The 13,573-nt window shown below is 35.6% G+C and overlaps 2 protein-coding genes across 2 annotated transcripts in view; one reads left to right on the top strand and one right to left on the bottom strand.

Moving 5' to 3' along the window:
• Positions 1–787: 787 nt before the first annotated feature.
• On the bottom strand, positions 788–4,990 carry LOC107090386 (cytosolic sulfotransferase 3-like). The gene is made up of 8 exons (XM_015383722.1): positions 4,842–4,990; positions 4,269–4,407; positions 3,848–3,976; positions 2,984–3,084; positions 2,729–2,855; positions 1,479–1,576; positions 1,213–1,387; positions 788–1,131 (listed from the first exon to the last, which is right to left on the bottom strand). The coding sequence occupies exons 2-8, from the start codon at positions 4,405–4,407 to the stop codon at positions 1,019–1,021; spliced, it is 882 nt and encodes a 293-aa protein (XP_015239208.1). The 5' UTR covers positions 4,842–4,990; the 3' UTR covers positions 788–1,018.
• Positions 4,991–9,299: 4,309 nt separating this feature from the next.
• The window catches only part of wdr46 (WD repeat domain 46), a 27,900-nt gene continuing 23,626 nt past the window's right edge, over positions 9,300–13,573 (top strand). Inside the window, exons 1-5 of the mRNA XM_015383709.1 lie at positions 9,300–9,362; positions 9,533–9,697; positions 11,827–11,907; positions 11,995–12,107; positions 12,189–12,276. Of these exons, the coding sequence (XP_015239195.1) occupies positions 9,306–9,362; positions 9,533–9,697; positions 11,827–11,907; positions 11,995–12,107; positions 12,189–12,276 (504 nt within the window). The 5' untranslated portion in view covers positions 9,300–9,305. The remainder of the gene's footprint in view (positions 9,363–9,532; positions 9,698–11,826; positions 11,908–11,994; positions 12,108–12,188; positions 12,277–13,573) is intronic.

Genomic DNA, 13,573 nt, shown 5'->3' with positions numbered 1-13,573 from the left:
AATTATTCTCTAAGTTGTTCTTTCACATAGTGTACTTTGCAATATAAATGAGTCTGTTGGTGAATGGACAATATAAATAGGCTATGCCTTGCCTTGTTGGAAAAGCATGGTTATGACCTGTTCTCAGCTCAGGAAATAGGACCCGTATATTATCTGGTTGTTAAAATGTTTGCCTAAATAAAAAATTTAGATATGACTTATCAAGTTATTCCTGCAAAAAGTTCTGATGTTGCAGGGGCAGGTAATAAGTGCTTGGATTATGCTCTTGTTCTGATGCCAGTTTGTTTCAGCCTTCATCCAGTCTCATGTAGAAGGGCTAGTCATATCATAGGTTATTTGCATTACAATAGGGACATTTAGGTAGGTAGAGTGAATAAAAACTTGAAGAGGGGAGGGGGACTTGCAGGAAAACTGAAATTCTCTGGGACTTTTAGTGTTAAAAGCTGTCATACAAGCAGCAGAAAGGAGGATTCTCCTTCTTACCTCCTCAGAACCCCATTTGGTTTGGTTTGTATTCTATGCTTGGGTTCTGTTAGGTTTGTTTGTATTTGCTTACTTCTGTTTAGTTATTGGTTTGCATTAAGCCATTTTTTACTCCCCATTTTATTTATCCCTTTTTCAGGTTTTGTTTCTTTAGTATAATTTAATAAATTAAATTTTTATTTTAAAGAAAATCCTTGTGTGGTCTTCTTTAATGTTACCCCCACCAAACAAGCCTGGTGGACGTAACAAAAACAAAAATCTTATAAACAATGCACTTGTGTAAGTTTTGACGAAATAATACTTTTGTCAGTGAATAATAATCGATCTTTTATTACAAATATATAATAGAGTTTATTACAGGTTTACATTCTCCAGGGTTAGTAAATAGTAACAACATCACTGGTGTTACATGTCGTTTTTTCAACTCAACACAACATTAGCACCTGTCCTTTTTTCTCACATTTTGGGCTACAGCATTTTAGTCTAAATGTATAAATCATTTATTCAGTGCGGTCCTCTTTGTCATTTCTCCTGCTCAGAATTCAAAGCGAAACTGCAGTGGGCTGTCCTTCATCTTTCTCTTGTAGTCTTCATCAAACGCTTCATTTTGAGCCACAGTAAAGTAATTTTTCCAGTCCCCAACTTTTCCTGTAGAAGGGCAGACATAGGTTGGTTGCACTCATGTTTGGAAAATATTTTCAATCTTTAATATGTAATTATTTATCAGACCTTTTCTCATGAAGGGAGAAACCTTAAAATCCATAATGGGCAGTGTGGAATAGTTGGCCATCTTGTTCTTTTTCATGTTGTCAAACTGCACTCCACTCCTGACCATTTCCTTCACCTCGGCAGATGGAGATAAGCCAATAAAGTTGCAGAGTTTGTCAATTTCACGTCCAGTGTCCTGTAAACATGATCAGAAATGTCCTTTGTTTGAAAAACACTTCGCCGTGTGTAAATAAGGAGAATGTGAGCAGGATTAAAACCTTAATTACCTCAATCATATTTTCATATAACATGTAGTGGATTTTTGAGTAGGTTTGTTTCTTCTTCCACCAACCATTTACATGCTCGTACCAGGAGCCAAACACCACTGGGATAATGGCAAAACAGGGAGGGCTTAATGGGAAGGAATTAGGTATATCCGCATGAAGACAGGACAAACTCTTTCAACTCAAGTCTCTTAATTCTTATAAATCCAGCTTAAAGGAGCACAAGAAAAACTATTCAGTGCCACCTTTTTAACAAAACCAAGCCAAATACTGAGGTCCCCCCATGGCATGCTTTGGATACACCACTGCTCCAACAGACCTCAATCAAATGATTGTATTCCTTCCTCATGCTGCAATAATTGGCTGCAGATGCTTGTTAATCGAAGTTTTGTTCATGCCAGCCGTGTGGGTGCAGAAAATCCTTATAAACTGCAGGATAGAGGGTCCAGAGGACCAGGACAGAAGACCCCTGATATAGAGTAAATGAACAAGATGGATTCCAAATTACACCAGATTCAAAGAACACAACTTAAATCATCATTTTAGACAACACTTGGCCAATTATATTAACTTTAATAGTGGAAGCTGTCTCTTTAAAATAAAATAACATTATACATTGGAATATTTAAGTCAGGAATGATCCTCAAAATTAAATCCTGTTTGATTAAAGCAAACCTTTCTGAGACATTTCATTCAGATTATTGTGAAATAAGAGGCAAGCTGAGCTAAGGTACATGGCGGCACACTTGGTAGCAGTGCTGCCTGTTAGGAATGAGGTACAAATAGGTCCTGCCACATGGCCTGTTCTCCCAGTGCATGTGGTGGTTCTCTTCAGGTACCCCCACTTCCTCCCAGATCCAAAAAAACAACTAGACTAATTTGTTACTCTGTGTCATGCATAAATGTCTTTGTGTTTCCATTTGGTTAACAGGCAGCCTGTACTTTAACTCTCAGCAAATGACTGTTGGAATTACCCTTGAAAAACAAAATGCAGCTACAATATAAATGGATTGCTTCATATACTAAAAAGCAATTTATTTAAGTTTGCCCAACTCAATTTTTTTCCCGACTTGAAAGCTTAAAAATTAAATAAGTTGGATATACTTGATTTTGTTAAATTAATGATGCAGGTTATTATTGTTGCTCTTTAAGCCTTAAACCTGAGAATTTATTTTTTGTTTTTTTTTCTCACAATAAATATAAATGCTCATTTATCACTGTATTAAAAAAGAAGGCAAAGGTTTCATACATACTTTTTCCTTCCAAGAATCTCTGGAAGAAGCTGTTCCAGTCTCCAGCTTCAGGCTGGGCTTTGTTCATGCGAGCAAAGTGATAAAAAGACACCAAGTTGTCCTTTGCATTGCGGGCTACATAGATTATCTACAGAAGAAATAGGAAACTGTCAAAATCTGCATTGCTGTGAGCTTTTTCGTAAAATACTTTTCCCATATACAGGTTTTATTGTTGCCAAATGGGCTATACATTAACATCATCCTGTATCTTTATACCCGGCAGTTCTGCTCCCAAAAGGATTTTGGTACAAATTGCACAGGAAAATGGGTTTTTATGAGTCGAGGGGTGGTGGGAAGATTATCTGCCTGGTCTTTTCCTGCATGGGAACACAAAAAAAAACAAAAAACAGAATAAATGGAGATGAAGTCCTCCTCTATAAATAAATCTAATACTGAAAGGATTAATATATATCAACATAGCTGATAAAATAGTAAAGTAGCATTTTAGTGAAGTTCTATTCAATTCAGTTTATTTATATAGTGCACATCCATAACACATCATCTCAAGGCACTTTACAGAGACAATTCAACCAGATCATACAGTCAAATTGATTCAAAGTCTCTATCTTGATAAAAACTGTTGATTAAATCAACTCATTGACTCGAAGGCAATCGAAAGCATGCTTAGTGTGAGGCAATCCCTCACACTAAGAATGCCTAGCACTGAAACAGCGAGGAGAAAAGCATATACCAGAAAGATCTGACAAAACCAGAAGTTATACATATACTAGGGAAGAGAATGGTGGGACAAGATACAGCGGGATTAATTACTGACTAAGAAGCTGACAGATGGAGGTTAGAGAGAAATCTATGGGGTGGGGAAATTGACAAAATCAGGGAACATCACAAAGAAACACTTGGAAAATAATAAATGAACACAAGGAAAAGCATCTTCAAAGGGAGCTCAACTTACGTAACTCAAAATTAAGCCAAGAAACCCAGAAACTCAAAGCTGAGTTGAACACAAGCATAAATCCAACACATTATTTCATTGAATCTTCTTCTCACGAATTACAGTGTGTCAGCCAATTGAGGTTTATGGTGAGTTTAATAAAATGTAAGATGGCTTGCATCTTTCACCTGACACCAAGTTAGGGATGGTCATTTCCAAAAAAGGCACTCTCTCATAGATAGGGAGGGATGTCAGACGCTCTGGAGACTCCTGCCCGAAATACAGCATGTCAAGGATTTGGGAGATCCATGTGGTCCCTGAAGAAAGGCAGAGAGGCAGACATGCATGATGATTCCAGTTCCTGAAACATCCTTACATTGACTTTCTTTCATTTTCTACCAATTTCGATGGCATAAACCTGACTTTACGAGTACCATCTAACCTTAACTTACACTTTTTTTCACATCTCAATCAAAGACCCTTAGTCCCCCACCCCCTCCTTTTACCAGTAAGATAAGAAATATATTCTCACTCAGCTGCGAGCAAAGGTGTTGAGCCAGACACCCATAAAACGATTACACAAATCATATAGAGATGCTGTATACGGACCTGCTTTAGGATATGTAGCAATAAGTATATCATCTGGTCTGGCTTGAAAATTTTGGATGTTTTCCCAGTTGTCTGTGAAAATGTTCGTCATTGAGACTCCATGAAAATCAAACAGCTTTGGCCGAGATGAAGGATCCATCTTTCAGAGAGGAAAAAAAAGCAAAACATCAAATCCCAGTGGAAGAGCCAGAGTGTCATTGTGTGGAGAATGGGGTGAAGCAATGCAAAAATCTAAAGGCAGAGATTTGAGGTTTCTTTAATAATAATAATAAAAAAACTTTCAAGAAAAGAAATAGATTAGATGTATTTGTTCATGTTTGATGAGAAATCTTGAGGCTGCATTTAGTTAAATCCTGGAAAACGCCGAGAAACAGAAGGGATGAGATTTAAAACTTCCTCCTGAACCTATTGAATACACTCTCATAAAGATTCTATGTGCATTTAAAGCAACTTCCTCTAAAACCCATTGTAGTGCTTTTGCACCAAGAGCTTAAAACGAAGATTAAATCCACAAGATAATAATGTAGAAGACAAAAACTGTAAAAGTTGTAAATACTGCTATGCATTGCATACCTTAATGAGGTCTAGAAGCGGGCTATTGCTGAAGTCCTTTTGCTTTTCTTTCCCAGGGTTTCCTGCACTTCCTGCTTGAACTAGAGAGCCAGTTTTTCCTCATCATATTACATAACGCTTAACTGTTTGACTAGCCTTCCTTCCGGATTGATTTCAGCCTCCAGCCCCTCCTTATCTGTGCAGGTCTGAACTTTTTCCTCCTTTTCTCCTCTCAGATATAGAGATTTTTAAAGCGTTGGTAAAAACTCAGCATGCCCCTTTTCAGGTGAAAAGTTTTATATCTTCTGGAGAAGCTATTAAAAACATTGGATCAATGGAAGGGCTTAAACATTTAAAAAAGAAAAATCCCAGAGGAATGAAAGGCGAGAGGGGAGAGAGAAGACATAAATCATCCACTATTTTTGAGGCTTCGCTGTGTGGTCATACATTAATCTACACACACCGTCTAAAGTTCTGTTTGAGGAGGAAATCCTTTATCTTCTCAAAACTGAAGATGGTATATTTATACCATCTGCTGTGTTTTTCTAAAAATCATACTCCAACAAAGTTTGAGGGAAACCACAGATCTGGAGTAACATGCTGCAGAGGAGGGAAGGACCAATCGCCCCAATCTTCCTAAATAGTTTTTTGAATCTCATACAGACATGAAATGCACGATCGAGGGCAGAGGATTTCTGACGCCAATATATATATTTTTAAACCATTTGCAGTTTTCTTACAATGCTCATTTTTTTGTTTGTTTTATTTAGAGAATATGAACAGTCCTCTTAAAATGAATCTCATTATGATCTAACCAGACAAGCATGTGTGACAAACATGAGGGGAGGTGTTGCCTAGTGCTTAGAGCAGTGTGCTTGTGCTCTGAGAAGGTTGCCAGAACTGTCCGATCTCCAACATCTAAACAAAGGTGTTGATGGCAGCAGCACAGCTGATATTTCTCTCCTGGATGGTGCCACAGCCAAACAGGAACAGATGAGGCAAAGCTACTTTGAGAAAAAGCAGAGAGAACATAACGTTATTGAACTAACAGATTCTGCAGAGAGGGAGAATAGAAATAGAATGAAGCAAAATAAAAAGAAGACTTGTAAGATCAATATTTTTTTCAGATTTAGTATTTTTTTTTTAAAGAAAAAAACAGTCACCTCAAAAGCAGACCAGACATCTTGTTGGAAATGAATCAAAAACTGTTCAGATTTAAAATAAATAAAGGACTACACTGAAAAACAGTCCGATCTCCAACATCTAAACAAAAGTGTTGATGGCAGCAGCACAGCTGATATTTCTCTCCCGGATGGTGCCACAGCCAAACAGGAACAGATGAGGCAAAGCATAACATTAGAGATTGAACTAACAGATTCTGCAGAGTAGGAGAACAGAGATAGAATGAAGCTAAATGAAAAGAAGACTTGTAAGATCAATAGTTTTTTCAGATTTAGTATTTTTTTTTTAAAGAAAAAAAAAGGTCACCTTAAAAGCAGACCAGACAGCAAGTCAAGTCAAGTCAAGACATCTTGTTGGAAATGAATCAAAAACTGTTCAGAATTAAAATTATGGAATTTTTTTTTATTTTTGTTAGTATTTGTTATATGAATATTGCCTTTTTTTTTTTTTTTTTAAAGAGGCATTTAAAAAGCCCAATTTTAAAAGGAGGGAACCAGAGAAGTAAGAGAAAAGAGAAATATTAAATACCTGAAAATAAGATTTAAAAAATTAAGTTCAAACATTTTTTCCCTTGAAAGTAGAGATCAAATTAGGTCAAAAAATACTTAAAATGATCACAAAGAAGAAAATGAGGAATTATGGCACGAACAATAGAAAGTTTAAAGAAGAGAGTTATAGTCGTTTTATAGATTTAAAGGAAAAATATGCTGGAATACAAGTAACAATTACTACCATGGAGAGGATAAAAGCGAACATATTAAGTTGCCAGAATAGAAAAAAAAATTACAAATTAAAATTACTTTTAAAATAAATAATGTTACGTCACATTAAATTCTGACAGAATGAATCAATGTTTTTGTACGGAAGAGGATTAGGGCAACTTAAAAGAAAAAGTTTACAGATTTTTAAATTCTATTTCAGTTTAATATGGGGAAAAAAAATCTAAATTGTGACTTTTTTTCTCAGAATTCTGACCTTTTTCTCGGAATTCTAACCTTAAACTGAGAATTCTGTCTTTAATCACAGAATTTTGACTTTAATCACAGAATTCTGGCTTAAATCTCAGAATTCAGATTTTTTTTCTTAGACTTTAATCTCAAAATTCTGCCTTTTTTTCAGAATTATGACTTTTTTCTCGGAATCTTGGCTTTAATTTCAGAATTCTGACCTTTTTCCCATATAAACTGAAATAAAATTTAAAACTTAGTAAATTTTTTCTTTTTTTTTTTCTTTCAGTTGTGACAGGCAGCCCGGGCCACAGGCGGCTATGCTCTACCACTTCTATTCATTCGGCTAGCTAATCTGAATGGTTCAATTCAATTTCGAGAGCAAGATCATCTGTGGTAGTAGCACTAGACATCTTCCAGGCATGTGAGTAAAACTAGCAGAAGATAAGCGGACAGGAGGAATGAATGGTAGCCGGCACGCACGGATGACATCATAGACACTCTGCTTTGCGGATGACGTCATAGACACTCCCGTTTGTTTTAAAAAAATATAAATATCATCATCTTAATTATTATTATCTCCCTTTTATCTCACCTTTCTTTCATCTTTTCTCCTTTTTTTCTGTTTTTCCTCTTCTGTTCTACTTACATTGCAGTGTCCATATAATCTGTAATACTCCCAGCATAATTATAATAAAGCAATTTATATGCATGAAACAAGCGGAACACTATGGCGATAGTCTTACTGCTCCACTTGTAAAGGTAAAATCTGTTGGGCTCTTTTTGGCATCAAGACAATTATTCTTATTGCCACATTGCCAGACACAACACTGTAAAAAAAAAATATATATATATATATAAATATAAAAAATATAACCACGGATTTCTGGGGGACAGCGATTCGCCTACATGTTATGAATGCTGGCGTTCCATAAGGAATACATTATGAACGGAATATCTTCAGAACAGCTCCAAATGACACAAAACTAATATGGGTGAGTAGAACATGGTGTAATAACATAAAATCAAGGGCCAATTAAAAAAAAAGGACTTCCCATTTAAAACCCATGTCAAAGAGCNCTACACTGAAAAACAGTCCGATCTCCAACATCTAAACAAAGGTGTTGATGGCAGCAGCACAGCTGATATTTCTCTCCCGGATGGTACCACAGCCAAACAGGAACAGATGAGGCAAAGCTACTATGAGAAAAAGCAGAGAGAACATAACGTTATTGAACTAACAGATTCTGCAGAGTGTGAGAATAGAGACAGAATAAGGCAAAATGAAAAGAAGACTTGTAAGCTCAATATTTTTTTCAGATTTAGTATTTAAAAAAAGAAAAGAAAAAAACAGTCACCTTAAAAGCAGACCAGACATCTTGTTGGAAATAAATCAAAAACTGTTCAAAATTAAAATTATGGAATCTTTTTGTTTTTGTTAGTATTTGATATATATCAATATTGCCTTTTTTTTTTTTAAGAGGTATTTAAAAAGCCCAATTTTAAAAGGAGGGAACCAGAGAAGTAAGAGAAAAGAGAAATATTACATTCCTGAAAATAAGATTTAAAAAATTTATTTCAAACATTTTTTTCCCTTGAAAGTAGAGATCAAATTAAGTCAAAAAATACTTAAAATGACCACAAAGAAGAAAATGAGGAATTATGGCACGAACAATAAAAGTTTAAAGAAGAGAGTTATAGTCGTTTTATAGAGTTAAAGGAAAAATATGCTGGAATACAAGTAACAATTACTACCATGGAGAGGATAAAAACAAACATATTAAGTTGCCAGAATTAAAAAAAAATTAGAAATTAAAATCACTTTTAAAATAAATAAGGTTACATCACATTAAATTCTGACAAAATGAATCAATGTTTTTGTACTGAGTTTAAATAATATTTCAGTTTAATATGGGAAAAAATTCAGAATTGTGACTTTTTTTCTCAGAATTCTGACCCTTTTTCTCAGAATTATGACTTTACTCTCAGAATTATGACTTTTTTTTCGGAATCTTGGCTTTAATCTCAGAAGTCTGACTTTTTCCTCAGAGTTTTTACTTTAATCTCAGAATTCTGACTTTTTTCCCATATAAAACTAAAATAAAATTTAAAAGTTAGTTAATTCTTTTTTTTTTCCCGTTGGCCCTAATCGTCTTCCGTATTTTTGGCATAATCTTCGACAAAAATTATTTTACTGAAATAAAACGATTTTTTTTTTTTAACGTAAGTGCACTGTTGATATCTTACCACAAGGTGACGGTATTGGGCGACAATATTTTCTAGCAGCCGAAAAAAAATCCGGAAGTAATTAAGTAGAAGTGACGCAACCGGAACTTAAAAATAATATACAACAAAGATGGCGTCACCCGGCGAGGCAGATGTGACTGCTTCACACGTGGAAAAAAAGAAAAAGGTACGTACATTTTTTATATTATTTAACTGAAAAAAGCTTTTTTATGTTTTTTTAAAATTGATAGTAAAGTCAGAAGGTCATACGTTTCGCGCGTTGTTTCACTGTTAAAATTATGCTTTAACCTTAATGAAGAACTGTTTAAACTGTCTCTCTTTGGTCCTTTTTGTCAGCCCCCAGCTCGTTACTGGCAGGAATCACAGGAAAAGGAGAATGGCTCAAACAAAGACGAAGAGCAACCTGAGCAGCAGCAGCAGGAGAAGAAGAAGAAGACGCAGAAAACAAAGAAAAGAAAAGGAGACGAGCAGCCCGGAGATGGAAAGAGAGTCATATCAGGGGTAAGAAGACGAGAGGTGTTGGGCAAACGGTTCGGGATCCAGTAGAGCACATTTAAACTCAACATACTCAAAATGAAACTATTAAATCCCGTTTATTGCTTCCTAAACATAGACCTTAAATGTCTGACAAATTAAAAGACTACATGATTGACGATCGCTATAATACATTGATTAGGTGGGTTGTTTGTCCCTTAGGGGTGTTTTTTTCACCAAGATGCAAAGTTTTGAGGTAAATCTAAGCTCTCTGTCCAACATACCCCAAATATGCTTGACCAAGTGTAGTGGTTCCCAATAGGTTATTGAAATTTGATCCAACTGTTATATTTGGGTTCTTTTTTCGCATTTATCAGCACACCTACTTAACTAGCATCTGTGATTCTGATTGGAACAGATTTTTTTTTGTTCTTCTTAGGGTATCAAATATGGTATTGAGAATTGAATATTTTCCAGATTATCAAATTACTTTAAACCACTGCAACTGTATCAAAGAGAGTCACGGAGTAACAGCATCTGTGAAAGAGTTTATTGTTTTGTTGAGCATTCTCTTTAGAGGATTGTTCAAGCCCCGCAGCTCTTGATCAACATTCAACACAGCCTCCAAAAGGATTTTTAGGGTTTTTTCATTTTTATTTTCCCTTCCATCCGGATCACTATAATCACAGTGAAAACTAAACCATACAAACATTAACATTTAAGAACATGGGCTCATTATACAAACAAAAATATACCTCACTGCTTTTGCTGGGGAAGTATAAAGCACAAACTCTTGAATCCTGCCCACAGTTAGTTTCCAGTCATTCATTGGTACAAGTGATAGCTGGCAGCTTTTATAAGGCATGCCCTTATTGGCTATGGGGTCCCATAATGTACAAAATAAAAACAACTCATTAACAAAACTACTCATTTGAATAATTTACAACCTGTTAAATGATTTATCTTCTAATCAGATCAAAACCAAACATTTGTCAAAAAGTAGTTTTGTCATTTTGATCTAAATCATTAAGAATCGTTCTATCAATTTCTGCTTTATGATTGAATGAGGTCTGCTTAGAGACCTGAAAAACCTAAGATAATGGTCAGCAGTCCTAACCATATCTTGTTAGTGGCAAGATTCCTTCAGTTTTTAGATGTAGGAGGGAGTCTGAATGAGACCAGCTGATCTTTATAAGGTGTGATGAGGCACATAAACATCTACAAAAAGCATGTCCAAAGTCTGTCCTGGAGGGCTGCTGTCCTACAGGCTTTCAATGTTTCTCACTTTCAGCCTGTTAATCAGCTGTCAATAGAAACCTGCTGTGCTGAAGTAGGGAAACCTCTAGGTTAGGACTGAAACGATTCATTGGATTAATTGTGAATAATCAAGTATTGAAATAATCGTCAACCAATTTAGTAATCGATTAATCGTTATTTGGTGTATAGAGACTCTAAATCATGCCTTTAGTTGACATAGCAACCCACTTAGAGCAGTAATTATACAAATATTGTAAAAAAAAAAAATAATAAAAAATAAATATATATAAATATATACACACACACATTTTGCATTTAAGATGACAAAAAAAAAAAACGTTTTATTCTGTCAATATGCTCTATCAGAAACTCCATCAATAGAAAAGTTGTATTTTCCCCTGATTTAAATATCATACAAAAATCTTCTTTAAGCAACCATTGGCTATCCAATTATTAATCTATTACTTGAAAAATAATTGTTAGATTAATCAATTTGCTAAACAATCATAAGTTACAGCCCTAGTCTAAAACCTGAAGGATAGCGGCCTGGAGGACCGATGCCTGAACTAAAAAATGCAGGCACTGATTTCCAACTAATGACTTTATCCACGTCTGTTCGAGGGGAATACCTCATATTCAGTTGGGGTGATGTGATACTATTTCTGTTTTGGTTCTTTAGTTTTTTTTTTTTTTTTTTTGGACACTGCTGCAGAAGCAGAAAAGTCAAACCTGTATGTCTTTAAGTGTTAAGATTATGTTGTTGTTGTTAAGACATTCATTTAAAAACAACAAAATGTTTTAAACCCTTTCCTTAATGAATTGCTAGAAAATTGAAACCTCAAAATAAAACGGTCAATATTTTCATCTTTATAACTCAGTAAATTATGTCTCTCTTTCAGAAATCCGACCCTTTCCCTGGGCCCGCTCCTGTCCCAAAACACAAATTGCAGAAATTCAAGAGGAAAGACAACACAACAAAGGTAAACACTTTTATGTACACACTGTTCTGGCTAATTGCAGTTAGTTTTTCCCTCCCTAATCTTTGTGCTTCTCTGTTGCTTTTTCAGCCTAATTGGAAGCATTACAAGCTGAAAGATATCATCAAGCGTGCAGAAGAAGGTTCAGAAATGGCCCAAAAACAAGCTGCTCGGTTTGACCTCCTACTGCCAGAGGATGCAGGGTAACTTACTCTAAAACTAGGCAAAGCTGACATCAGGTCTGAAACCAAGTCCTTTAAAACCTTTTCTTTCTTTGACGGCAGATTTTTAGAAGGCGATGAAGATGAGGACACTTGTATGATCTCTCAGGAGGATATTGCGGATGCTGTGGACATTACATCTGGAGCAAAGGTGCCAAGCATTTAAAGCAACTATTACAATTCAAAGACGCTATACAAGTAAAACCATTTGTTTTTAAAGGTTTTGTTAAGCAGCTTTGCCGTTTCTACCTCACCAAACAATTGTGCTTGTAACTAAAATAGTCAGACTTGTCAACAGAACTCAGTCAAAATATAATTTTTTTTTCTTTCAAATAGTATGTAACAGGAATTTTTATATTACAGCTCCTTGGGTCCTTAGTTGTTTGGGAACATTATGCTCCTTAATCTGCCTGTAGGGCCTAAGCTGACGCTTAAAGCCACTGGAGTATTTTAAGAGATGGTGAACTGGAAATGTCCAGATGCTGTTTTTGCAGTTAAAAGCCAGTTTTTTTCCCACTGTTGCTTACTTGCAAAAACAAAAATTTATACCAATGGCCAGCTGTGGGTTGACAGGATTTCCCGGCCAAGCGGTCAAAACTGATTTCCCTTTTCTGGTGAAACACGCACCCATGCACAGATCATTTCCTTTCTTTATTTATAGTTTGTGTACATAGTGGCTTCTACATACCGGTCCCTAACTGTTAGACATAACAATTCCACAATACACATTTTCAAGCCAAAATTATTTAAACCAACACCATAAGTTACATTTCATGCAAAAGACACAATTTGGCGAATGGGTGCTTTTTTTGTTTGCAATTTTACAGTGCGAACAAAACCCCTTTTGTCAAGCATAAGCTCTAAGACTCTTTCAAAACACCAAGAACCTCGTGGTGCTAAAGAGTCAATGATTATAACAATGGCCCCAATAACCAAGTTTCTTTTAGCTTGGTTCCATTTTTGCATTTCTTGGTGCAATGATAAGTTTTCCCTGGCCCATGGTCTCCAAAACAGATCAGAGATGTATTGAATCTGCTTCCAGCGTTGATTTGCATACAGATCTGCTGTATCAAAAAGTCCAGGTGGTAGTGCTGGTTTTCATATGCAATGATTGTTGTTGTTAAACTGAGCTAAGAATGCGTTTTATCATGCGTGTGATACGCTCCCAGATGCTCCCATGATAAGGTCCTACAGGTGGGTTAAAACTCCATTCTACTCCAGATGGAATCAGTGTCTTTTTAATCTTTTTATGATTTAAAGCATCCAAAGCTTCTTACAGTTCTCTTGCTGCACCTACACCTTCCGTTGTCTGATCTCATGTGAACAACTTGACCTCTTCTTGTGAATTGTGAATCTTTCTCCTTCTACAATGCTCGAGTAGGATGGACTTTAGTTTATTAAACCAAGCAAATGATTTCTTCAGCTTTTGCCAATCAGAAAAATAACTG

Source organism: Cyprinodon variegatus, unplaced genomic scaffold, assembly GCF_000732505.1.
Source record: "Cyprinodon variegatus isolate N-32 unplaced genomic scaffold, C_variegatus-1.0 Scaffold293, whole genome shotgun sequence".
Lineage (NCBI taxonomy): Eukaryota > Metazoa > Chordata > Actinopteri > Cyprinodontiformes > Cyprinodontidae > Cyprinodon > Cyprinodon variegatus.
Note: the sequence above shows the minus strand (reverse complement) of the source record. Positions and strands in the feature narration are given on the sequence as shown.